This window comes from Belonocnema kinseyi, unplaced genomic scaffold (assembly GCF_010883055.1).
Source record: "Belonocnema kinseyi isolate 2016_QV_RU_SX_M_011 unplaced genomic scaffold, B_treatae_v1 SchBZDm_1485;HRSCAF=1641, whole genome shotgun sequence".
In the NCBI taxonomy this organism is placed as follows: domain Eukaryota; kingdom Metazoa; phylum Arthropoda; class Insecta; order Hymenoptera; family Cynipidae; genus Belonocnema; species Belonocnema kinseyi.
In genome coordinates, this window is record NW_022873485.1 from 14,180 (window position 1) to 40,987 (window position 26,808).

Consider the following 26,808-nt stretch of genomic DNA (forward strand, 5'->3'; position numbering starts at 1 on the left):
ACATTTAAAAAAAATTAATAATTTAGAATTTTAAAAGATTAAAAAAATTTGTAAACGAAATTTATATTTTTGAAGATTCTTAATAAAAAATTTAGAAGTTCTTAAGGATTTTTAAAAGGTTTCAAGACAATAAATAAATGTTCTTATAATTCTGAAGAAAATTTGAAAAGATTTTTAATTTTGAAAATATAGCCTTAAGAGGGTTTTAAGGAGGATTCAAAATATTTCCAAAATTGTAAAAAAAAAGAATTTCGCAGATTTTAGGACAATTTTTAAAAAATTTCAGGATATAATCTTTTTTAAAAGTATTAATAATTTTAAAAAACGTTAAAAACAATTAAAAATTTGAAAATATCTGAAATTTTTTTTAACAAGATGTATATTTCTGAATAATTTCAAGATAATATATTTTTTTGTTGAAATTCCTAGACAAATGTTTAATAATTGTTTTTAAAAAGTAATCTTAAGAAAATGTTTTAGAATATTCAAAAAGATTGATAAAATGTTAAGAAAAGAATGTGGCAGATTTCAAGGCAATGTAGTTTAATTTTTCAGGAAAAAATGAGGAAAAATTAGAATCTTTTTCAAAAATATTTCAGTTTTAAAAAAAAAACAAAAAATAATTTTAAATTTACAAATATTTCAAAAAATTTGAAACAACTTGTAGAATTTTAAGCATTTCGAAATATAATTTTAAAGAATTCAAAAAATTTTGCAAGGTTTCTAGATAATAGAAAATTTTCCCTGAAATTCTTGGAAACATTTTTAATGATTTTTTTTTAAATTTAAAGTGAACATTTCAAAACATTTCCAAAATTTTCAAACAAAAATTTGGCATTTTTCGGCATTTTAAATAAATTTGAGAAAATATTCGAATCATTTGAAAATATCCAATTTAAAAAAAAGATAAAATAATTATAAATTGGAAGATTTTAAACAATTGAACAACAAAGTGAAAATTCAAGTTGATTTGGAAATAATATTTTTTAAGTGCTTCAAGGATTTCAAAAAGTAGAAGATGGAAAGAAAGTTTTTTAAAGGCTTTTGGGAAGATCTAAAATGATTTGTTATTTTGAAAAATTAATTTTACCAAAATGCTGTAAAAGATTTTAAAAGAAATTTCGATGTATAAATAACAATTGTAGAACAATTTATAAAAGTTTTTTTATTTAACGGCATTTAATTGAAAATCCTATTATTCTGTTTTATTCACCTAATTTATAGAACGTTTGAAAGAAAACATTTTTAAACGTCAATTTTAAAGTAAAAAATTCAAGAGTTCCAATTTTATTGCTTTAATTTGCATAAAAGTTGAATTGACACCGAAAAGTTGCTAGATTTTTGAAAATGTTTTTAGATTGCCTTTTAAAATAAATATATAAATAAATAAAAAAGTTAAGGAATTTGGAGGTTGCCTCTTATTCTTTCCTATTACTCATTAATTATTTTAATATTAATGGAGACATTTAAAAGTTTCTTGTTCAAATTTAACCATTGGATTCTGTTTTTTTTTTATTTCGAAAATTAGCATAGACATATTTTAAATAAAAAACTTCTGGTAAGAAACAAGAATAAAAAATATATTAAATTTGTACCTAGAATAGCTAAAATAGCACACTCAATGGAGAAATAATTGACAAAATTGGCATGGGGCCCACCATGAATCATAAGAATCCAAGGAGTAGATTTATTTTCACCTCCCTTTCTCCCGAAGTAGGTGAAATTGAAATCCTCTGAAAAAATATTTCCATAAAGTAGAAGTCGAAAACTCAATTTTTTTTTTTAATTTTATGGACAATTTTGTGACTTACTGACTTCCTCATTAGTAGAATACTCATAGTCTGTGCTCTCTATGAGGAGATCTTCAATTCCTTCTGGCATAACAAGTGGTTTCGTAATTTCTAACAAGTGCAGATCCGGAAGTTGAGAAGCCTCAACTTGAGGATCGAATCTTCCAACGACTAATCTTGGAGGATCAATCAGGGAAGTTTTCATTAAAACGATTCTATTCTTCCTTACGTCTAAAACTTCCAAACTACTATCATCGCTCTTAAATTCTATGATAACCTTCGTCTCTGTGGAGAAAAATAATTTTTATTAAAATTTTAATTTGGGAATCTCTCCACTTTTCATATATTGGTTAAGTCCAGGGATCACACAGGATGGCCTTTTTAATCGAAGAAATAAATTCCCGGTTTTTTTCACGATTCGAAAACATTTTTCGCGGTCAATGAAATTTAAAAAATGGAACACTTAAACTAAAAAATTGTCCACTTGAGGTAATAAAAACTGAGCTGCAAATGAAAGGACTCAAAGTGGAATTGTTAAATTTTGAACCTTTAAAATTGAAACTTAAAAGTTTTTAATTCAAAAATTTTTGATTCAAATGCTCAATAATTTACGCGTTTAAAATTGAAGGTATTAACATTTTTCAATATGAAAACATATTAATCCACGTTATCATTTTTAATGCTCTAAATTTAAAAATCAATTAAAATTTTTCAAATTATATAATTTTAAGGAATTTTAAACTAGAAACATCAAATATTGAAAAATTGAAAAAATTTTAACTGAACACTTCTTAAATTAGAAATTCAATTATTTTCTTTTCAAATAGTTTAAACATCCTTAAAAAACTTCAAAATTTTATTTAAAAATTTTGAGAAATACAGAAGTTGTTTTAAATTGGTTTTAAATTAAAAATGATTTTGGAAATTTTTTCAGAACTTATAAATATCTGTCAGAATGAGTTGAATTTTTTCTACACTTTTCAGAAAATCCTGCAAATTTTAGAAAATTTCTTCACAATTTGGATGTATAAATAACAATTGAACACTAGGAAAATTAATAATGAGTTTTCATTTTGAAAAATTATTTTAAGAGAATATTTAAAAAGATTCTCAAAGATTTAAACAAAATTTTCAAACAAGATTCTAGAAGATTTTAAGAAAACTTCTTTCAAATGAATCTGCTCTATAATAGCTTAATTGGAAAAGCACCTGACCGGAATTCAGAAGTTTTGTGGTTCGATTCCCAATGGAGTGAAGAAGGAGTAAGATCTTTTTTTTCAAGAAATAATTTTAATTAAGAAACCTTCCTAAAATTTGCATGATAATATTTAATCTTTTTAAAATTCCTAATTATCTCTTTAAAATACTCACATTTTTTCTGCAAATGTTAATTTGTAAATTATAAATTAAAATTTAAAAATTTAACTTACGAATCCAGGATTTTTCAAATACAACAAATAAAATTGTAACATTTAAAGTTTAAAGGCTGTTCGAAATTTTAACGATTCCAGTTCTTCTATGTCAAACAATTCAGTTAAAAATTCTTCACTTTTAAATATTTGGCTTCAATTTACCTGTCTTAAATAAAAATTCAAATATTGCTAAATATTCAATAATTCATCCTTTTTTTTTAATTAGAAATTTCTAATTGAAAATTTTAGCCTTATTTTTAAATTGAAAATAGTTTATAAACTTTCAGTCACACGTTATATAAAAATATTTTTTATCAAAAATTTTCAGCATCAAAGGGTTTATTTTTTATTTGTTCAAGTCTTTAAGAAAGCATTTAAAAATTCTTTAAATTACAAAATATATTGAAGAATATTAAAAAAAAAAACAAAAATTAACATGACCCTAATTTTGGGACCTAAAGTTGAAAGACTGAAAATGGTTTCATTTAATGTCCAAAGATACAAAAAAAAAGTTTCATCCAGCTATCCCATCTAGAAAATCCCTGTTTTCTACACCTAAGGTATAGAAAAATAAAAAATAAAATCGAAATTGTTGTTTAAACGCAAATAATAACCTAATAAGATCTAAAATTTTATGGTTTAGAAAGGTTTCCTTTGGCATAAAAGGAAAGCCCAAGAAAAATTCAATCCACCTAGTCCTTCCGGAAAACCTTTTACCTATTATATTTTAAAAAATCAAGGGGAAAAAATCGAAAAACACCCTTTTTCCAAGATCTAAAATTTTATGACTTGGAATGGTTTTATCTGATGTCCAAAGATATAAAAAAGAGTTTAATCCACCTAGCCCTTCTGAAAGACCGCCGTTTCCTACGCTTAAAATATTTTAAAATAAAAAAAGTCCTAACTTCGAAACTTAAAATTCTATAATTTAAAATGGTTTTATTTTATATCCAAAGATAACCAAAAAAGTTTTATTCCCCTTGCTCTTTCGAAATATTTCCGTTTCCTATATTTAAGAAATTGAAAAATGTAAAAAAAAATTAGAAATAATGTCATAACTCTGATGACTTTTTTGAACATGTATGGACATCAAATGGAACCACTCTAAGCCATACAATTTTAGGCCTGGAAGTTAGGACTTTTTTAAAGATTTTAATTTTAATCTTCAAGGTCTTAAGAGAAAAAAAAACGGAGGTGTTCTCGGAGGGCTAGGCGGATACAACTTTATTGAGTATGCTTGGACATTAATTTTAGGGTATTGAAGTTGGGTCTTTCTTTTTGAATTTTTTTCTCGATTTTTTAATATTATAAGGATAGAGAAGTTTTGAAATTAGGACTTTGTTAGCATTTTCTTATTTTTCAATTTCTTAGACGTAGAGAACGAGGATGTTCCGGAAGAGCTAGGTGGATGATTTTTTTTTAGGTATCTTTAGAAATCAAATGGAACAATTAAAAGTCTTTAAACTTTGGATGCCAGAGTTAGGGTATTTTAAAATTTCTGTCTCAGTTTTTTAATATCATAAGGGTAGAAAACAAGGATGTAACTTTTTTTGGGTAACTTTAGACATTAAACGGGACCATTTTGAATCTTAAAATTTTAGGTGACAGAATAAGGGTATTTAAAAAACATTTTTCGATTCTTAAATATCTTACGGGAGAAACGAGAGTGTTCCAAAAGGGCTAGGCGAATGCAACTTTTTTTAGTATTCTTGGACATCAAATAGAGTTATTCCAAGTTTTAAAATTTCCAGGCCTCGGAGTTAGGATATTTTTAGAATTCCTTTCTCGATTTTTAAATATCTCAGGGGAAGGAAACGAGGGTGTTCCAGAAGGCCTAGGTAGATGAAACTTTTTTGGGTATATTTGGACATCAAATGAAACCATGTCATAAAATTTCAGGTTTTAAAGTAAGGACCTTGACATAATTTTTTTTTTTATATAACTTTGGAGTAGAAAACGATGAAGCTCCAGTAGGGCTAAGAGAATGTAACTTTTTTTTTAGTATGCTTGGACATCACATAGAAACACTTAAGGCCTTGAATTTTTAGGTCTCGGATTTAGGGTGTTTTTATAATTTTTTTCGATTTTTGAATATCTGAGGGCAAAAAACAAAAGGTGTTTCAGAAGGCTTAGGAGGATAAACATTTTTTTAATGTCTTTAGACATCAAAAGGAACCTAAATTTAATTTTAAATCCAAAATTTCCCCTTATTTTCGAAGAAAAATGCACGTATCTCCCCTAAAATGCAACTGCTGAACCGCTGTGATCCCTGACTGTGATAAAATTTTGATAGCTTACCAACATTAACCATGTAGGATTTAATGGTATGTCGCTGGGGAGTGCTTAGGAAGACATATAGTGAATCATTACTAAAACATCGACGGGACAAACTCCTATTGTATAACCCGTAAAATAATTTATCATTAGCGATCTTTTTACAAACCGGAACGACATCGATGAGCATATCCGTCTGTAAAATTATTATTTTATTTTTTATTAAATAATTATTTTTAAAGTTATTAATTTGTTTTAAAAAGGGCCTAAAATGTAAAATCCGATACACCTTATAAGTATTTAAAATGAACTGCAATGTTTACTTAAACTAAAATAATCTATAAATTATCCATTTTTTTTTATTTATCGCAGGATTTCCAATATTTTATCGCTTTTTCAATTAAATTCGAATTTAATTAAAGCAACTTTTAAAGAAAATTCAATTATTTCTGGCTGGAAAATGATTTTTTACTTATTTTTGTTTATAAATTAAAATAAAATTTTTAAATATAAATGTAAATAATAAATAGATGATTAAATTCATCGTTTGATACATAAGTAATTTTTGATTCTTTTTTGATTGCAAGTTAGTTGTTTTTGGTTGAAAAGGTTACTATTATATTCTTAATTGAGAATTTATCTTTTTTAGGTAAAAATTCATCTCTTTTTATAGAAACTTAATCTTTTTTAGTTAAAGTCCAACTGTTTTTTATAAATTCATCTGTTTTGTTTTAGGATTCAACAATTTAGTTGACAATTCGTCTTTTTCGTTAAAAATTCAACTAAATTTTTAAAATTTCATTTTTTTATTGGTCGAAAATTTTTCTTTTAAAAAAAAATTTAACTAATTGGTTCAAAATTCACGTATTTTTCTGAGAACGCGCATTTTGTAGAAAATTAATCTTCCTGGTTGACAACTCATCTCTGTTGTTTTAAAAATTCAATTATTTGGTAAAACTGTCATTTTTTTTAGTTGAAAGTGCTACTCATTTGTTTAAAATTAATATCTTCTAATCACGAATTCAATTTTCAATTGAAAATTGAACAATTTTATTTTTAGTTGAAAATGGTTCTTTTTTTTGTTAGAAATTTAAGTATTCTGTTCATAATTCATTTTTTGGGATAAAAACTAATTTTTTAAACTAAAAATGTATCTATTCCATTTTCTGTTCGAAATAAAAAATTTTTTTATTGAAAATAGATTTTTCTATCTGAAAATTTAACTTTTTCGTTGAAAATTCATATTTTTCATATGAAAAATAAACTAGTTGGTTCAATGTTTAACTAGTTTGCATTTATTTTTAAAAATTCATTTTTTGGTTAAAAATTCATAACTTAAATTGAAAATTCATATTTTTGGACGCATCATTTTTGGTTTTAAAATTCAACAATTTGGTAGGAAATTAAACATTTTTTAGAAAATTAATTTTATTGATGCAAATTTATATTTTGAGATTGAAAATTAGTTTTCTATCTTGAAAATTCAACATTTTGGATGAAATAGTTTTTCCTTTGTAGAGTAAAAAAATGTTGTTCGTTGAAAATTTAACTCTTTTGTCAAAATTTCATCTTTTTATTTAATTCAACTATTTTTGATCCAAAATAAAAATTATTTTTGGATGAAATATCAATTATTACATTTCTCATTCAGAATTTTTAATTTTTGTTAAAATTTCAATTACTTGGTTAAATGCTGAACTAAATCGTTAATAATTTTTTTTTTATTATTTTGGGTTTTAATATATTTTAACGAATTTTAACGAACTATTTTGTTGAAAATTTGATTTTTCCAGGTATCAAAATTAAATTTTTTAACTGGAAATTTATCTATTCAATTTTTATTTGAAAATTGAAATTTTTAGGTAAGAATTCAACTATTTGTTTAAAATTCATACGATTTTGTTAAAAATTTGTCTTTTATGGAGGTATCAAATTTTTCAACTTGGAAGAAAATTAATCATCTTTTTATTTTAAAATATATTTGGTTAAAGATTAATAATTTTAGTAGAAAATTCATTTGTTTGATAAAAAATTGAATTATTTTGTTGAAAATTAGTTTTGTAGGGTAGAACATTATTTTTTTTTATCAAAAATTTAAGTATTCCATTTTTTTGTTGAAAATTTGACATTTTTAGTTGAAAATTCAAATAGTTGGTTCAACATTAATCATAATTTTTTTTTTAGTTAAAAATTCATCTCTTTATTAGAAAATTAAACTATTTTCTTGAAAACATTTTTTTAAGATTGAAAATTAAATTCTCTTCACTGAAATTTTAACTTTTCCATTTATGCTTGAAAATTTGTGAGTAAAAAATTAATTTTTTAAATTAAAAATGAAACCATTTAATTTTCTGTTAAAAATTGGAATTTTCAAAATGAAAATAAATCTTTTCTAGTTAAAAGTTCAACTATTTGGTTGAAAAATGATTTCTTTGTTTATTGCAAATTCATATTTTTTGGTTGAATTCAACTGTTTTTTATTTCAAATTGAAATATTTTTTTATTAAAATATTAAGTATTACATACATGTTCTCGTAAAAATCTATATTTTTGGTTCAACAATAAACTAATTCGTTTAAAGTTAAACTACTTTTAAAAATGCATTTTTTGATTGAAAATTTAAATTTTTGTCGAAAATTCAACTGGTTTGAAGAAAGTGTGTCTTCTTAGCTTAAAAATTGAGCAATTTGGTAGAAAATTAAGCACTTTGTTAAAAATTAACTACTTTGTTATAAATTTATATTTTGAGTATAAAAAGTAATTTTTTAATCTTAAGAATTTAACATTTTTGATGAAATTCTTTTTTCTTTATAGCGACAAACCTTTCATTGTTGAAATTACATTTTTCCATGTACAGATTTTATGTTTTTCTTTTAAATTAATTTAAAAAATTTTAAAATTCGTTTTTTTTTGTTGAGTTCAACTGTTCTTTATTAAAAATAAAATTCTTTTTTATTTGAAAATAACAATTATTAAATTTGTCGTCGAGAATTCATATTTTTTTCGTTAAAACTGCAATAACTTGGTTGAGTCCAGAACTAATTTATGTAAGTCATTTTTTTGGTTGAAATATTATTATTTGATTTGAAAATTCATATCTTTGGTTGTAAATTGAACTATTATGTTAAAAATTCGTTTTTTCGATTTATTTAATTAAAATTTTTAATTGAAAAAAAGTAACTTCCATTTTTTTCAAAATTGACTTTTTTTTAGTTGAGAAATAGAAAAATTGGTTAAAAATTCATGTCGTTTTTTGAAAATTACCCTTTTTTGGTAGGAAATTTATCAATTTTGTTGAAAATTAACTTTGTTCGATGAAATTTTAACTGTTCAATTAAATGCTGAACAACATCGTTATAAATGAATTTTTTTGGTTTAAGATTCATTACTTTACTTGAAAATTCATCTCTTTGATCGAAAATTTAACTATTTTGATTTAAATAAATTTGTTAAGTTTGAAAATTCAACTAGTAGGTTGAAAATTCATATATTTTGTTCAAAAATTTTCCGTGTTTCTCAGAAAATTTTACTTTGGTCGAAAATTAATCTTCTTCGTTAAAAATAAAACTTCTTGGATAGATGTTTAACTATTTCGAAAAAAATACATTTTGTTGTTGTTGAAGACACATCATTATAGATAAAAATTCATCACTTTGGTGGAAAATTGAATTTTTTTAATTTGCTTTGAGGGTTGAAAATTAATTTTTTAAATTGAAAATACAAGTATTCCTTTTTTGGTTAGAAATTGACCTTCTTTTTAAATTCACAAATTTGGTTGGAAAAATGTCTCTAGATAGAAAATTTATAATCTAGGCTAAAAAAGAACCTTTTTTGTTAAAAATTCATTTACCTGGATAAATGTTTAAATAGTTCGGTAAAAATAATTTTTTTTCGGTTGAAAATTCATCATGTTAAAAATTAATATATTTGGTTGGGTGGAAAATTCATCTCTTTATTGTAAAATTGAACTATTTTGTCGAAAATAATATTTTTTAGGTTGAAAAATAATTTTTTTTCATGATAATTTTAACTATACCATTTTTGGTTAAAGATTTATATCTTTTAGTGGAAATTTTAATTATATAGTTGAAAATTTATTTATCCTATTGAAAATTTGTCATTTTTGGTAGAAAATTTAACAGCTTGGCAGAAAATTAATCTTCTTCGTTGAAAAAAAAACTTCTTGTATAAATTTTTAACTACTTCGGTAAGAATTCATTTTTTTGGTTGAAAATTCATCATTATAGTGGAAAATTTACCACTTTGGTGGAAAAAAAATTAATTTTCTTTTATTGAAGACACATAATCATAGATAAAAATTCATCAATTTGGTGACAAAGTGAATCGTTTAATAAAAATTTGTTTTAAATGTTCAAAATTAGTTTTTTTAATTAAAAATACAAGTATTACATTTATAGTCGAAAATTGACCCTTTTTTGTCGTTAAAAATGAATTTTTTCGATTGAATATTTATGCCTATAGTTCAAAATTCACCTCTTAGGTGGTCTATTTAACTGATTGGTTAAAAATTCATTTTTATACCTGAAAATTAATTTTTTAACTCACAATATAACTATTTAATTGTTTGTTCAAAATTAAGCTTTCTATAATTCAACTATCTGGTTGAAAATTCATACTTTTTGTTGAAAATTTAACTTTTTTGGTAAAAAATTAATCTTCTTGGTTAAAAATTAATGATTCGTTACAAATTAACCTCCTTGGTTGGATGGAAAATTCATCTCTTTATTGAAAAATTGAACTATTTTGTCGCAAATAATATTTCTTAAGTTGAAAAATAATTTTTTTTACTGAAAATTTTAACTATACCATTTTCGGTTGAAGATTTATCTCTTGTGGTTAAAATTTTTATTATTTTTTTAAAAATATATCTATCCTAATAAAAATTTGTCTTAGGAAAAAAATTAATTTTCTTTTGTTGAAGACACACCATTATAAATGAATATTCATGAGTGTGGTGGAAAATTGAACTATTTAAAAAAAAAAAAATTAAGGGTTCAAAATTAATTTTTTCAATTGAAAATACAAGTATTTCATTTTTTGTCAAGAAATTGACCCTTTTTTGTTGAAAATGCATATATTTCTTTAAAAAATGGCCTTTTTGGATTAAGATTCATCACTATAGTTGAAAATTCATCTTTAGGTGGCAAATTTAACTGATATGTTAAAAATTAATTTTTAAAGTTTAAAATTAATTTTTTAAGTAAAAATATTACCACTTAATTGTTGGTTAAAAATTAAGGTTTCGAAAATTGAACTATTTTGTTGAAAATACATATTTTTTGTTGAAAATTTGTTGATAAAATATTAATCTTCTTGGTTAAAAATTAATCTTTTTCATTTAAAAAAAACTTCTTGGAAAAACGTCTAACTACTTAGAAAAAAAATTAATTTTCTTTTGTGGAAGACACATCATTATAAATAAATATTCATGACTGTGGTGGAAAATTGAACTATTTAAAAAATAATAATTTTAAGGATTCAAAATTAATTTTTTAAATTTAAAATACAAGTATTTCATTTTTGGTCAAAAACTGACCCTTTTTTGTTGAAAATGCATATATTTCGTTAAAAAATGGCCTTTTTTGAATTAAGATTCATCACTATAGTTGAAAATTCATCTTTAGGTGGCAAATTTAACTGATATGTTAAAAATTAATTTTTAAAGTTTAAAATTAATTTTTTAAGTAAAAATATTACCATTTAATTGTTGGTTAAAAACTAAAGTTTCGAAAATTGAACTATTTTGTTGAAAATACATATTTTTTGTTGAAAATTTGTTGATAAAATATTAATCTTCTTGGTTAAAAATGAATCTTTTTCATTTAAAAAAAACTTCTTGGAAAAACGTCTAACTACTTAGGAAAAAAATTAATTTTCTTTTGTGGAAGACACATCATTATAAATAAATATTCATGACTGTGGTGGAAAATTGAACTATAAAAAAAATAATTTTAAGGGTTCAAAATTAATTTTTTAAATTGAAAATACAAGTATTTCATTTTTGGTCAAAAATTGACCCTTTTTTGTTGAAAATGCATATATTTCGCTAAAAGATGGCCTTTTTTGGATTAAGATTCATCACTAATGTTGAAAATTCATCTTTAGGTGGAAAATTTAACTGATATGTTAAAAATTAATTTTTAAAGTTTAAAATTAATTTGTTAAGTAAAAATATTACCATTTAATTATTGGTTAAAAATTAAAGTTTCGAAAATTGAACTATTTTGTTGAAAATACATATTTTTTGTTGAAAATTTCTTGATAAAATATTAATCTTCTTGGTTAAAAATTAATCTTTTTCGTTAAAAAAAAACTTCTTGGATAAAAGTCTAACTACTTAGGAAAAAAATTAATTTTCTTTTGTTGAAGACACATAATTATAGATAAAAATTAATCACTTTGGTGGAAAATTGAACTATTTAAAAAAAAATAATTTGAAGGGTTCAAAATTAATTTTTTAAATTGAAAATACAAGTATTTCATTTTTTGTAAAAAAATTGACCCTTTTTTGTTCAAAATACATATATTTCTTTTAAAAAATGGCCTTTTTTGGTTTAAGATTCATCACTATAGTTGAAAATTCATTTTTAGGTGGCAAATTTAAGTGATATGTTAAAAATTAATTTTTAAAGTTTAAAATTAATTTTTTAAGTAAAAATATTACCATTCAAATGTTGGTTAAAAATTAAACTTTCGAAAATTCAACTTTTTGGTTGAAAATCCATATTTTTTGTTGAAGATTTAACTTTTTTGGTAAAAAAATTAATCTTCTTGGTTAAAAATTAATCTTTTTCGTTAAAAAAAACTTCTTGGGTAAACGTCTAACTACTTAGGAAAAAATTAATTTTCTTTTGTTGAAGAAATATCATTATAGGTAAAAAATTCATCACTTTCGTGGGAAATTAAACTATTTAAAAAAAATCGTTTGGAGGGTTCAAAATTAATTTTTTTTAATTGAAAATACAAGTATTTCATTTTTGGTCAAAAATTTACCCTTTTTTGTTGAAAATTAATATATTTGGTTAAAAAATGGCCTTTTTTGGTAGAAAGTTTATCATCTTGGTTGAAAATGAACTTTTCTCGTTGAAAAATCACCTACTTGGATCAATGTTTAAATATTTCGTTAAAAATTAATTTTTTTCGATTGAATATTCATCACTATAGTTGGAAATTCACCTCTTCAATTGTTGGTTACCATTCAATTGTTGGTTAAAAATTAACTTTTCGAAAATACAACTATTTGGTTGATAATTCATATTTTTTGTTGAAAATTTAACTTTTTTGGTAAAAAATTAAACTTCTTGGTTAAAAATTAATGATGCGTTAAAAATTAACCTACTTGGTCGGGTGGAAAATTCATCTCGTTATTGTAAAATTTCACTATTTGGTTAAAAATTAATCTTTTTGGTTGAAAATAAAACTTCTTGGATAAACGTCTAACTACTTAGGAAAAAAATTGATTTTCTTTTGTTAAAGACACATAATTATAGATAAAAATTCATCACTTTGGTGGAAAATTGAACTGTTTAAAAAAATCGTTTTGAGGGTTCAAAATTAATTTTTTAAATTGAAAATACAAGTATTTCATTTTTGGTCAAAAATTGACCCTTTTTTGTTGAAAATTAATATATTTGTTTAAAAAATGGCCGTTTTGGGTAGAAAGTTTATCATCTTTGTTAAAAATTCACCTACTTGGATAAATGTTTAAATATTTCGTTAAAAATGAATTCGACTGTTTTGGTAAAAAATAAATCTTCTTGGTTAAAAATTAATGTTTCTTGAAAAATTAAACTCTTTATTATTTAATTTTATTATTTAATTAATGATTCTTGAAAAATTTATCTATTTATTAGAAAATTGAACTATTTTGTTGAAAATAATTTTTTTGAAGTAAAAAAAAAATGTTGTGACTTTAAAATTTTAACAATACCATCATTAATTGAAGATTAATCCCTTTGAGTTAAAATTTTAATTTTTAGGTTGAAAATTTGTTCTTTTTGCAAAAAAAAATTGATCTGCTTGATTGAAAATTCATCTTTTTCGTTGAAAATCTAACTATTTGGTTAAAAAGACAACCTTTTGACTTGAAATTTTAAGAATTTAAAGCGTTTTAAATAAAAAAAGGCGTGTAAAAACATTTTAGGCCCTGATTTTAAATGCTTTGAGGTTTTACTTTTTCATCAGTTTCCCATTTGACTCGCATTAGTCGGTGGCATTGATGATGAGGACCGGTTAAATCTCGTTCCAGCCAAACGAGGGTTTTTCCATCTGGACTGAAACGTGGAGATCTAGTGGAACAACCATCGCTTGATAATTTTTCTAAAGTTAAAAAGCATAGGATTTAAATATAATTATTAAATCAGGTTATAATTATGTTTAAGAGAGTGTCCAGCGATTCTTAGGAACAAAATTAAAGGCCTTTTTCAGATTTTCCAGGTCAAGAAATACATATAAAAGATGGAATATGTAATTTTTTTCTATGAAATCTTCACAAATTTTTTGAAACTTTCTCAAATGTTTTAAAACCTTTGGAATGTTCCAAAAATTTTTATATCTTGATCAATTTTTTTAATTCTTGAAATATTTTGAAATCCTAATCAATTCTTTGGAATACTTGTGAAATCTTTCCCACATCTTTTGTATTTATTTGAAATCACTGGAATATTTGAAACTTTTGTGAAATATTTTGAAATCTATAAAACGGCAAACTTGTTTCAAATTATGGAGATATTTTGGAATTTTGAAAACTTTAAAATGCTTAAAAACTTTTGAAATCCTTATGGATTGTTGTGAAATATTTTGTATTAGTTTGAAATCATTGAAATCTTACAAAGCTTTGTGAAATCTTTTAAAATCTTTTAAATATTTTAAAATCCTCATAAAATTAAGATAAAATCTTTGTATTATTTGTGAAATATTTTGTATTCATTTGAAATAATTAAAAAATTTGAAATCTTGGAAATCTTTTAAAATCTCAAAGTTATTGAAACCTTTTCGTATTCTTTTAAAATCATTTAAAAATTTAATATATATATAAGAAATCTTTTAAAATTTTCGTAAAATCTTTAAAATCTTCGAAAACTTTGTGAAATTTGGTAAATTCTTTATGAAATCTTTCAAATTTTGGTAAAAACCTTCTTTATTTATTAAAAATCATTAAAATATTTTAAATATTCAAAATGTCCGAAATATTTTGGTAAAATTCTTGAAATTCTTGAAATCTTTTTCAAATTTTAATGAAACATTTTGTATTTATTTGAAATCATTAAAGTACTTTAAATCTTAGAAATCCTTCAAAATGTTCATAAGATCTTTGAAATCCTTGAAATCTTTGTGAAATTTTTATGAAATCTTTCAAATATTTGCGAATATTAATGATTTTTAATAATTACAAAAGATTTCACAAATATTTGAACGATTTCATTAGAATTTCATAAAGAGTTCAACAAATTTCACAAATATTTCAAGGATTTCAAGAGATTTCTGAGATTTATAATAATTTATAGAGTTCAAATAAAAACACAATATTTCATAAAAATTGCACAATGATTTCATGGATTGCAAGAATTTTACCAAAAAATTTCTAAAATTTCAAATATTTTATTGCTTTTTAATAAATACAAAAGATTTCATAACAATGTGAAAAAGCTTTTAAATGTTTTAATGATTTTTAATAAATACAAAATATTTAATAAATATTTGAACGATTTCATTGAAATTTCATAAAGAGTTCAAAAAATTTCACAAAGATTTCAGAGATTTCAAAGATTTTACGAACATTTGAAAGGATTTCAAAATATTTATAAAATTTTAAATACTGTAATGATTTTAAATAAATACAAAATATTTCATAAACTTTTGACAAGGATTTCAAGGATATCCAGAATTTTACCAAAAGATTTATAAGATTTCAAATATTTTAATGATTTTTAAGAAATACAAAGGATTTAAAAAATATTTGAAAGATTTCATAATCATTCAAATATTTGAAATCTTTAAAATCTTCATGAATTTTTTTTAGTTCTTCACAAAAATTTTAATGAAATAGTTCAAATATTTATGAAATATTTTGTATCTATTAAAAATCATTAAAATATTCAAAATTTTAGAAATTTTTTGGAAAAATTCTTGAAATCCTTGAAATCTTTAAAATCTTTGTGAAATTTTTATGAAATATTTTGTAATTATTTGAAATCTATAAAGGATTTTAAATCTTAAAAATATTGTGAGTAGTAAGATCCTTGAAATCATTGTGAAATTTGATTAACTCTTTTTATGAAATTTTTATGAAATCATTCAAATATTTTTGAAATCTTTTGTATTTATCAAAAACTATTAGAATATTTAAAATCTTTAAATATTTTAGTCAAATCTTTGAAATCCTTGAAATCTTTGTGAAATTTTTAGGAAATAATTTGTATTCATTTGATATTCATAAAGTATTTTAGATCTTTTGAAATCCTTTAAAATGTTCGTAAGATCTTTGATATCCTTAAAGTCTTTGTGAAATTTTGTGAATTCTTTCTGAAATTTAAATGAAATCTTTTAAATATTTTTGAAATATTTTGTATTTATTAAAAATCATTAAAATATTGGAAATCCTTGAAATCTTTGTGAAATTTTTCAACTCTTTATGAAATTTTTATGAAATTGCTCAAATAATTGTGAAACCTTTCTTATTTATTAAAAATTATTGAAATATTTTAAATCTTTAAAATGTTTGTGAAATTCTTTTAAATCTCTACGAAATTTTTATGAAATCTTTTAAATATTTGTGAAATATTTTGTATTTATCAAGAATCAATATTTTTGAAATCCTTGAAATCTTTGTAAAATTTTTTGAACTCTTTATGAAATTTTTTTTTTTGAAATATTTGAAATACTTGTGAAATCTTTTGTATTTATGAAAAATCATTAAAATATTTAAAATCTTATAAATCTTTTGCTAAAATTCTTAAAATCCTTGAAATCTTTGTGAAATTTTTTGAAATCTTTGAATTCTTTGTGGAATTTTTATGAAATATTTTGTATTTATTTGATAATTATAAAGTATTTTAAATCTTTTAAAATCCTTGAAATCTTTGTGAATTTTTTTGAACTCTTTAAGAAATTTAAGTGAAATCCTTAAAATATTTGTGAAATATTTTGTATTTATTAAAAATCATGGAAATATTTGAAATCTTTCAAATCTTTGTGAAATTTTTTGAAATCTTTGTGAACTTTTTATGAAATATTTTGTATTTATTTGAAATAATTAAAGTAATTTAAATCTTAGAAATATTTTTAAATTCTCTACACTGTTCGTTAGATTTTTAAAATCCATGAAATCTTTGTGAAATTTTTTGAACTCTTTAAGAAATTTAAATGAAATCTTTTAAATATTTGTGAAATATTTTGTATTTATTAAAAATCATTAAAATATTGGAAATCCTTGAAATCTTTGTGAAATTTTTCAACTCTTTATGAAATTTTTATGAAATTGCTCAAATAATTGTGAAACTTTTCTTATTTATTAAAAATTATTAAAATATTTTAAATCTTTAAAATGTTTGTGAAATTCTTTTAAATCTCTACGAAATTTTTATGAAATCTTTTAAATATTTGTGAAATATTTTGTATTTATCAAGAATCAATATTTTTGAAATCCTTGAAATCTTTGAAATCTTTGTGAATTTTTTTGAACTCTTTAAGAAAGTTAAGTGAAATCCTTACAATATTTGTGAAATATTTTGTATTTATTAAAAATCATGGAAATATTTGAAATCTTTCAAATCTTTGTGAAATTTTTAAAACTTTTTATGAAATTTAAATGAAATCGTTCAAATATTTGTGAAATCTTTTGTAATTATTAATAATTATTAAATATTTGAAATTTTCCAAATTGTTTGTTAAAATCTTTGTGACATTTTTTAACTCTTTATGAAATTTTTATGAATCTGTTAAAATAATTTTGAAACGTTTTTGATTTATTAAAAATCATTGGAATATTTAAAATCTTTAAAATTTTTGTGACACTTTTTAAACTCTTGACGAAATTTTTATGAAATTTTACTAATAATTGTGAAATCTTTTGTATTTATTAAAAACCATTTAAATATTTGAAATATTAAAAATCTTTGGTTAAAATCTCTGAAATCCTTGAAATTTTTGTGAAATTTTTTGAAATCTTTTAAATCTTTTGAAATTTTTATGAAATATTTTGTATTTATTTTAAATCATTAAAGTATTTTATACCTTAGAAATCTTTTGAAATCTTTGTAAAATTTTTTGAACTTTTTCAGACATTTTAATGAAATCATTGAAATACTTGTGAAATTTTTTGTATTTATTAAAAATCGTTAAAATATCTAATATTTAATCAAGGATTTCAAAGATCTTACGAACATTTTAAAGGATTTCAAAAGATTTCAAAGATTTAAAATACTTTATAAATATCAAATAAATACAAAATTTTTCCTAAAAATTTCAAGGATTTAAAAAAATTTCACGAAGATTTAAAAAATCTCAAGAATTTTACCAAAAGATTTCTAAAATTTCAAATATTTTAATGATTTTCAATAAATACAAAATATTTTACAAATATTTGAACTATTTCATTAAAATTTCGTAAAGAAATTAAAAAATTTCATAAAGACTTTAAAGATTTAAAATATTTTAATGATTATGAATAAAATATTGAAAATCCTTGAAATATTTGTGAATTTTTGTGATTCTTTTGAAATCTTTATGAAAGCCTTGACACATCTGTAAAATCTTATTTATTTATTTGAAATCATTTAAATATGTGAAATCCTTAAAATATTTGTGAAATCTTAGAAATTTTTTGAAATCCTTTAAAATTTTGATAAAATCTTTGAAACTTTATGAAATTTTTGTGAAATCTTTTGCATTTATTTCGAATCATTAAAATATTTGAAATCTTAGAAATCTTTGTGAATTTTTTGTTTTTATATTAAAAAATTTTTTTGTATTCATTTGAAATCATAAAAATATTTGAAACCTTCTCAAAATTCTTGAAATCGTTTAAAATTTTTAAAAAGTTTTTAATTTTTCAAGGTTTTCATTGTCACTGGACACCCTCATTAATAATAAAATTTTCTCACTGAGTTCGGAAGTTTTTAATAGGAAGATCCAGGAAGGTCTGTTCGTACACGCATATAATCCTAAATATCTGGCCTCGCGTTTCCAAATGACTCCAACGAAGTATTCTCCATTCGGTGTCCAGGTAACTTGTCCCACAAAATATTCTTCTGGAATGAAAGTATTCACTTTCATTATGTCCTCTACTAAATCTAGCACCACAATCACAGATTGGTGTTTTCCAACCAGCTGTTCACCCCAATGAGGCTTATAAACGTACTCGTTTCCCTGTTATCAAGAATTAAATACATTTTTAATTGGTTAATTCAACAATATTGCTGTAAAGTTCTAATTTTGAAATCCCCTGGTCTTAAATACCATTTTTTTGTGAAAAAAATTTCAACTCTGCTGGGATTCGAGCCCAGGATCTTTGGTTTGCTGAACGACTAATAGACCATTTGAGCCACGGAGGGATCCAGCCAACGGCAAATGAAAGGTCCTGGGTTCGAATCTCAGCAAAGTTGAAAGGCTTTTTTCTTTTTCTTTTTTAACAGAAAATTGTATTCAATGTCTTATTAAAAAATGTATATCTTGTCTGAGTAATGCAAAAATATTTCTAAAAACTTGCCTTTTATGTGAAAATTCATCTGTTTTATTTGAGGATTCAACTATTTAGAAAAAAATTCATCTTTTCGGTTGAATTAAAGTGTTTTTGATTTGAAATAAAAATATTTTCTAGTTGAAATATTACCCTTTTGCATGTTTCGTTTGGCTGAAGATTCAAAATGTTAGTTGATAATTTATATCTTTAGTTGAAATTTCGTTTTTTTATCAGTTAAAAATTCTCCTTTTTTTAAATTCAACTCTTTGGTAAAAATTTATGTATTTTTTTGAAAATGAATCTTTTGGGAGAAACTTGGTTTCCTTTGTTGAACATTTTCCTTTGCACTTTAAAAGAGCAACAAGTCAATTTTGTTAAAAATTAGTTTTTTTCTAAAAATGTAACTTCCAATTTTTGTTGAAAATGTTGTCCATTTTAGTTGAAAATTAAATTATTTGGTTGGAAATTCATGTATTTTGCTGAATATTCGTCTTTTTTCAGTAGAATATTAATCTTCGTCGTTAAAATTTCACCTTTCAGTTTTGTTGTACAAAATTTGTCTTTTTTTGTTGAAATTAACAGTTTTTTATTAAAAATTATTAAATATTCTTGGGTTAAAAATTCGACTAATAAGGTGAAAGTTAAACTAATTTGTTAATAATATATGCTTTTCCTTAAATATTGTAAATTTCGTTTGAAAATTCATATCTTTGGTTCAAATTTCGATTTCTTATTGTTAAAAATTAATATTTGTGGTTAAAACGTTAACTATTTCGCAGAAAATACATTTATTTTATTAGTTTCATTTTTTTTTTCTAAAAAATCAAAATTTTTCATCGGCAATTAGTTTTTTTAGTTGAGAAATCATTTTTTTATTAAATATTTGTCTTTGTTTATTGAATTCAACTCTTTGGTGGAAAATTTATCTATTTTGTTCAAAATAAGTCTTTTTTTTTAATTAAAAATTAAGTTCTTCACCTGAAAATATAAATATTCAATTTTTGTTGTTGAAAATTAAAATTTCAACTGTTTGGTTGAAAATACATGTATTTTATTCCCATTTTTGGTGAAAAATGCTAGTGTTTGATTGGAAATTAATTTTTGTTGAGTGAGGATTCGATTTGTTTTTTGTTACGAATTTGTCTTTTTTGATTGAATTTAACCGCTTTTGTTTTAAAATTAAAATATTTTTGATTAAAATATGAACTATCATATGTTTTGTTCAAAATTCTGTTTTTTTTAGTTTTTTTTTTTGAAGATTCGACTTTTTTTAGAATTCATATGTTTTGTTGTTGTTGAAGATTCATCTCTTTTGTTGAAAATTTACCTATTTTGTTCAAAATAAGTCTTTTTTAAAATTAAAAATTCAGTTTTTTTTCAAAAAATGTAACTATTCCATTCTTGGTTGCAAATTTCCATAACTTATTAAAAAAACAACTACCTTGTTTGTAATTAATTTTTTTTTTTGGTTGATGATTCGAAATTATCGAAATTTTCGAAACACGAAAATTCATATCTTGAGTTAAAAATTTCGATCTTTTTCGTTGAAAATTCATATTTATCATTTTCATATTTTAATCCTTTTTGGTAAAAAATGCATGTGTTTTAGGTTAACCTTTGTTTTTAAGTTAGGTTTTTATTTTGAAGATTCATCTCTTTCTTTGGATATTTAAATATTTTGTTCAAAATTCGTTTTTTTTTTAAATAAAAATTCAGTTTTTTATCATAAAATGTAACTATTCCACTTTTTGATAAAAAATGCCCTACTTTTCTTAAAAATGCAACTATTTTGTTGAAAATTTTTCTCTTTTGGTTGAAAAGTGAACTACTTGATTAAGAATTTATTTTTTTTAACTGAGAATGTAACCAGTCCAATTTTTACTGAAAATTAATGTTCTTAATGAAAAGTTCGCCTTTTCTGTAAGAAAAAAAAAGAAACTGTTTGGTTAGAAATTAATTAATTTAGGCTGAGAATTTAACTTGTTTTACTTTGTTAAAATTAATTTTTTGATTAAAAATGCAAATATTCTTTTGTTAAAATATCAACTATTATCATTTTTATTGAAAATCCGGTATTTTTTAGTTAAAGATTTAAAATTTTTGTTATAAATTCATATCTTTAGTTGAAACTTTGACTTTTTGTTGTTTTTTGATTGAATTTAACTGTTTTTGTTTTAAAATTAAAATATTTTTTGGTTGAAATATAATCTATTATATGTTTTGTTTATAATTCTGTTTTTTTTTAAGATTCGAAATTTTTATTAAGAATTCATAACAACAGATTGGTTCCAACTTCATATATTTTGTTGAAAATTCATCTCTTCAGGTGAAATTTTTTTTAAGTTATTTTTTTTTTGAAAATTCATCTCTTTGCTTGAAAATTTAACTATTTTGTTCAAAAATCGTTTTCTTTTTTTAAAAAAAAATTCAATTCTTCATCAGAAAATGTAACTATTCCGTTTTTTTGTTGTTGTTGAAAATCGTCCTATTTTCTTAAAAATGCAACAATTTTGTTGAAAATTTGCCTCTTTTGGTTAAAAAGTGAACTCATGTATTAAAAATTTATTTTTCTACTTTCATTTTTACTGAGAATGTAAATAATCCAATTTTTGGTTGAATTCACTTTTTTTAATTGAAATTAAAATATTTTTTTGTTGAAACACCAACTATTATGTTTTTTGTTGAAAATTCAGTTTTTTAGTTGGATTCAAATTTTTTCATAAATTCGTATCTTTGGTTGAAACTTTGATTTTTTGCTGTTGAAAATTGATTTTTTTAAAGTGATTTGTTTTTTGATAAAACTTATCTTTATAATTCAAAATTCATGTATTTTGTTCAGAACTAAAATTTTTTTTAGTTGAAAATTTACTTGAACTATTTCATTTTTTGTGGAAAATTTAATTTTTTTTATAAAAATGTAATCTTTTTCGTGAAAAAAATGTTCTGTATTGTAGAAGATTGAACTGTTCTATTTTTTTCTTAAGAATTCATTTCTTTGATTGAAAAAAATATTTAGTTAAAAATTCCTCTTTTTTATAGAAAATTCATGTTTTGGGTTCAAAATTCCACTATTTGTGTCAAAATATAATATTTTTGGTTAAAAATTCATCAATGCCAATACAAATTAATTTCCTTGGCTGACAATTCGTTTCTTTTCAGTTCAAAATAAATTAATTTTGCTAAAAACTCAAGTTTTTGTTGTTTAAAATAAATTAATTTGGTTAAAAACTAATTTTTTGTTGTTTAAAATTATTTTTGTAGTTTAAAATTTAACTAATTGTTTGAAAATTCATGTATTTTGTCCAAAATTGACAGCTAATTTTTTTGGTTGAAAAATTAACTATTTTATTAAATTAACTCAACTTTAAAATACTAATTTTTATGAAAATTCGTCTTTTTGATTATTATTCCAGTTTTTTTTTCTATTAAATTTTTTTTTTAATCAACTGTTACATGTTATTTTTCTATTTTATTTTTTTTTGTTTGGTAAGGAATTCAAGATTCAAAATTTAAGTTAAAAATTCATATCATTGGTTGCAATTTCCTTTTTGTTGTAGTTGTTGAAAATTATTTTTTTTTAGTTAAAAATTAATTCTATTTTTTAATTCCTTTACATTTATTTTATTTCAAATAATTTATTCAATTATTATTTCTGTTTTTTCGAAAAAAACTACTATATTTCTTCCCTTTTTAGATAATTTTGAGCTGTAAAGTCCGATATAGTCAACTTAATTTAAAATACTTTACCCTTGATATTTCTTCCATATCGAGCGCTTCTTTCTCTCTCTTTTCTCGTGTTTTCGATTTGTAGAATGGTTCGCACTTTGGAAGTTTCTTTTCAGCAACGTAGAGCAGTTTAGTTTTGTCCGGCGAAAATGCAAACGAACTAAATTCACCTGAAAGAAAAAATCATTAAATAAAAAGTAAAAGTACAAGTTCAGTGATGAGAAAAAAATTTTTTTTTAAATAAAAAAATTAAAATTGAATACGTACTGTCTGTGTAAATTTCTCCATGGATATCATAAATCGATAAATCATAGTTTTTCACAAGATGTTGCCTATCCCAGATTTCTATATATTGCTTAGAAACGTTGTCTACCGTAACTTGCCTCAAAATTGCCTTGAATTTTTCGTCTTCCGAGCATGTACTTAATGTTCTAGAAAAAAAATGTTTATTTTAAAAATCTCTCGAAAATATGCTAAACATTTAAGAGAATTTCAAGCATTTATTGTTTAAACAAATATATATCATAATTACTGCATATACTTTTACAAAAACGTTCTAGAGTAAATTTTTGTTTAAAAAATTAGCTACTTAGTTGGAAGAGGAACTAATTTGTTAAAAATCCATTTACTTGTTTGATGGTTCATCATTTTAGTAAAATCTTTAACTAAAGAAATGCATTTTTGACCAAAATAAATGGATTTACAAACAAGTCAACCGAAAAATAATTTTTTAACTAAAAAAATCAATTGTTAAGCATCAAGATTAATTTTCAACTAAAAGAGGGGATTTTTTAATAAAATACATTAATTTTTATCCAAATCGTTCATTTTTAAACTAAATTATGCGATTTTTAAACAAAAAATGGACAATTAAATTATCAGTTAATTAGTTTTTAACGAAAAAAACTGATTTTAACCAAAATTAACCAAAATAACTTTAAAAATTTAATTAATCAAATTAATCTTTTTGTTTGAATATTAATTTTTTATTATGTCTAATTAACTTTTTTAACTGAAGATATCACTGTTTCATTTTTTGTCGAAAATTTATATCTTTATATAAGAAATTTAATGTTCTTGGTTGAAAATTGAATTATTCTCTTATTAGTTGAAAATGTATCTCTTTTAGGTGAAAATTAAACTATTTTTTGAAAATTTATTTTACTAACTGAAAATTTAAGTATCTTATTTTTGGAAGAAATCTTATCTTTTGCGTTCAAAAATGTTCTGTTTTTAGCAATTCTATTTTTTGTTAAGAACCCACTTGTATAGTTGAAAAAGAAATTAGTTAAAAACTCCATTTTTTACAGAAAACTCATATTTTGGGTTCGAAATTCCATTATTTTTGTTTAAAAAATCATGTTTTTGGGTGAAAATTCATCATCGCGAATAAAAATTAATTTCCTTGGCTGAAAATTCGTTTCTTTTTAGTTCAAAATAAATTTGCATCTTTTTTGTAAAAAGTTCATCTTTCAGGTTTAAAATTGAATTATTTTGTTGAGAATTCATTTTTTGACATTTAAAAAAATATATTATTCTACTCGTTAGCTAATTAATTTATTTTAGATAAAATTTCGTTCTTCGGCAAAAAATTTAACTAGTTTAAAAAAAATTTAACTACTTTTTTTATAACAATGTTTTGGTTAAAAATCGATTTTTTACTTGAAATTTCGTCTTTTGGGTAAAAAATTTATCTTCTTGTTTAAAAAATCATTTTCTTACTTGAAAATTCATTATTTTTTATTGTAAATTTAATCTACTCGGTTGAAAATTATACTAGTTCGTGGAAAATTAACTTTCATTTGATTAAAATTCAGTTTTTTAAAATGAAAATTTAATTAATCTCTTTCTGGTTTAAAATTAAACTATTTGTTAAAAATTTATTTTACTCACTGAAAATTTGAGTATTTCATTTTTGTACAAAACTGATCTTTTTCATTTAAAATTTATGTATTTTGTTGAAAACAAATTATTTTTTGCTGAAAATTTATCATTTTAGTTGAAAATTTACTTTAACTATTCTATTTTTTGTGGAAAATTTAACTTGTTTTCCGCTCAAAATTCCACTATTTGTGTGAAAAAATCATATTTTTGGTTAAAAATTCATCAATGTCAATACAAATTAATTTTCTTAGCAGAAAATTCGGTTCTTTTTAGTTCAAAATAAATTAATATTGCTGAAAACTCATTTTTTGTCGTTTAAAATTATTTTTCTAACCGCAAATTAAACTATTCTAGTTTTTGTTTGGAAATTTAAATTTTTTTAGTTAAAAATTATTATATTTTATAAAAAATTTATCTTTTTTGGTAGAAAATTCCTCTTTTGGGTTTAAAATTGAATTTTTTTTTAAAATATTTTTTCTTGTTTGAAAATGGATTGTTTGAACTAGAAATTTCATTCTATTTTTGGTTAAAAAAAACATATCGAAAAAATCGATTTTGTCATAAATTCGTATTTTTATGAACATTTAGTTTTCTAATTTATCTCTTCTAATTTTTGGCGAAAGTGTCTTTGATTAACATTTTATCAGTTGGAATTTCTTCCCTTTGGTTGAAAATTTAACTGTTTTATTGAAAAATGGTCTTTTATTTGTTTTTAAGATTCATTTCTTTCATTTAAAATAAACTATTTTGGTGAAAATCAGTATTTTCGTAAAAAACTTGTGGTTAAAAATGCATTTCTTCGGTTAAAGATTTTATTACTTTGTTACAAACATTTTTGTTTGTAAAAAATAATATTTTAGTTGAAAATTCGACTTTTTTGTAAAAAAAATTTTATTGGAAAAATCATCTTTTTGGTAGAAAATTCATTATTTTGGTTTTAAATTTAAGTATTTTGTTCAAACCTCATTTTTTTGGTTCAAAATTATTTTTTAAAATAAAAATTCAACTATTTCATTTTTAGTTACAAATTATTTCTTAGTTTGAAAATTAATTTTTTATTCATCAAAATTTTCAAAACAGATAAAAAAATGCTGGAAAAATTAAAGAAAATTTAAAATTAAAGAAAATTAATTTTGAAACTGAACAACGGAAAAATTCACTTTGACTATTCTATTTGGTCGTAAAAATGACCTTTTTTGGTAGAAATTTAACTATTTCGTTAAACATTTTGTTTTGTAGGAAATTTAACTGTTCTATTTTTTTAAAGAATGAATTTCTTCGGTTCAAAAAGAAATTTAATCAAAAATTCATGTTTTTTATAGAAAATTAATCTTTTATATTCGAAATTCCACTATTTAATTCAAATTTTTTATTTTTTGTTGAACATTCATCACTCTGATTAAAATTTAATTTCTTTGGCTGAAAATTAATTTCCTTGGGTGAAATTTTCGTTTCCTTTTAGTTAAAAATTAATTTTTTTAGCTGAAGCTGTAATTATTCCATTTTCGCCTGAAAATTTATATGATTGAAAAAAATGTAGTTAAAAATTCCTTTTTTATCATAGAAAATTCATCTTTTGGGCGTAAAATTGATTTATTTTGTTTAGAATTAATTTTTTGGTCAAAAATTGATTGTTTTAACAATAAAATTTAATTCTTCTATTTTTGGTTGACAAATATTTTTTTTTAAATAAAAAAAAATTAATTTGCCAAAAATTTGTTTTCTTTTTTTATGGTTCAACATTTAATTTTCTAAAATTTTATCCATTCCAATTTTTTTTTAAACTGTTTTTGATTAAAATTTGTCTTTTATTTTATTTTTGGTTAAGAACTTATATTTTTATTTGAAAAATTGAAAAATCTCGTTTGTAAATTTATTTATTTTTGTTAAAATTTAATTTCTTTGCTTGAAAATTTAACTAGTTTCTTATAATCATTTTTTTTCTTTAAAATTAATTTTTTAGTTGAAAAATCGACTTTTTGGTAGAAAAGTAATTTTCTTCTTTGAAAAATCTTTTTAC

At 21.9% G+C, this 26,808-nt stretch overlaps 1 protein-coding gene across 1 annotated transcript in view; it reads right to left on the reverse strand.

The window, feature by feature from the left end:
* Window positions 1-26,808, reverse strand: part of LOC117182508 (acylamino-acid-releasing enzyme-like) — a 42,674-nt gene that overhangs the window by 11,790 nt on the left and 4,076 nt on the right. Inside the window, exons 3-9 of the mRNA XM_033375605.1 lie at window positions 23,172-23,335; window positions 22,926-23,074; window positions 18,601-18,865; window positions 13,671-13,816; window positions 5,501-5,672; window positions 1,812-2,075; window positions 1,596-1,733 (exon numbers count right to left, since the gene is read on the reverse strand). Coding sequence (XP_033231496.1) covers window positions 1,596-1,733; window positions 1,812-2,075; window positions 5,501-5,672; window positions 13,671-13,816; window positions 18,601-18,865; window positions 22,926-23,074; window positions 23,172-23,335 — 1,298 coding nt within the window. The remainder of the gene's footprint in view (window positions 1-1,595; window positions 1,734-1,811; window positions 2,076-5,500; window positions 5,673-13,670; window positions 13,817-18,600; window positions 18,866-22,925; window positions 23,075-23,171; window positions 23,336-26,808) is intronic.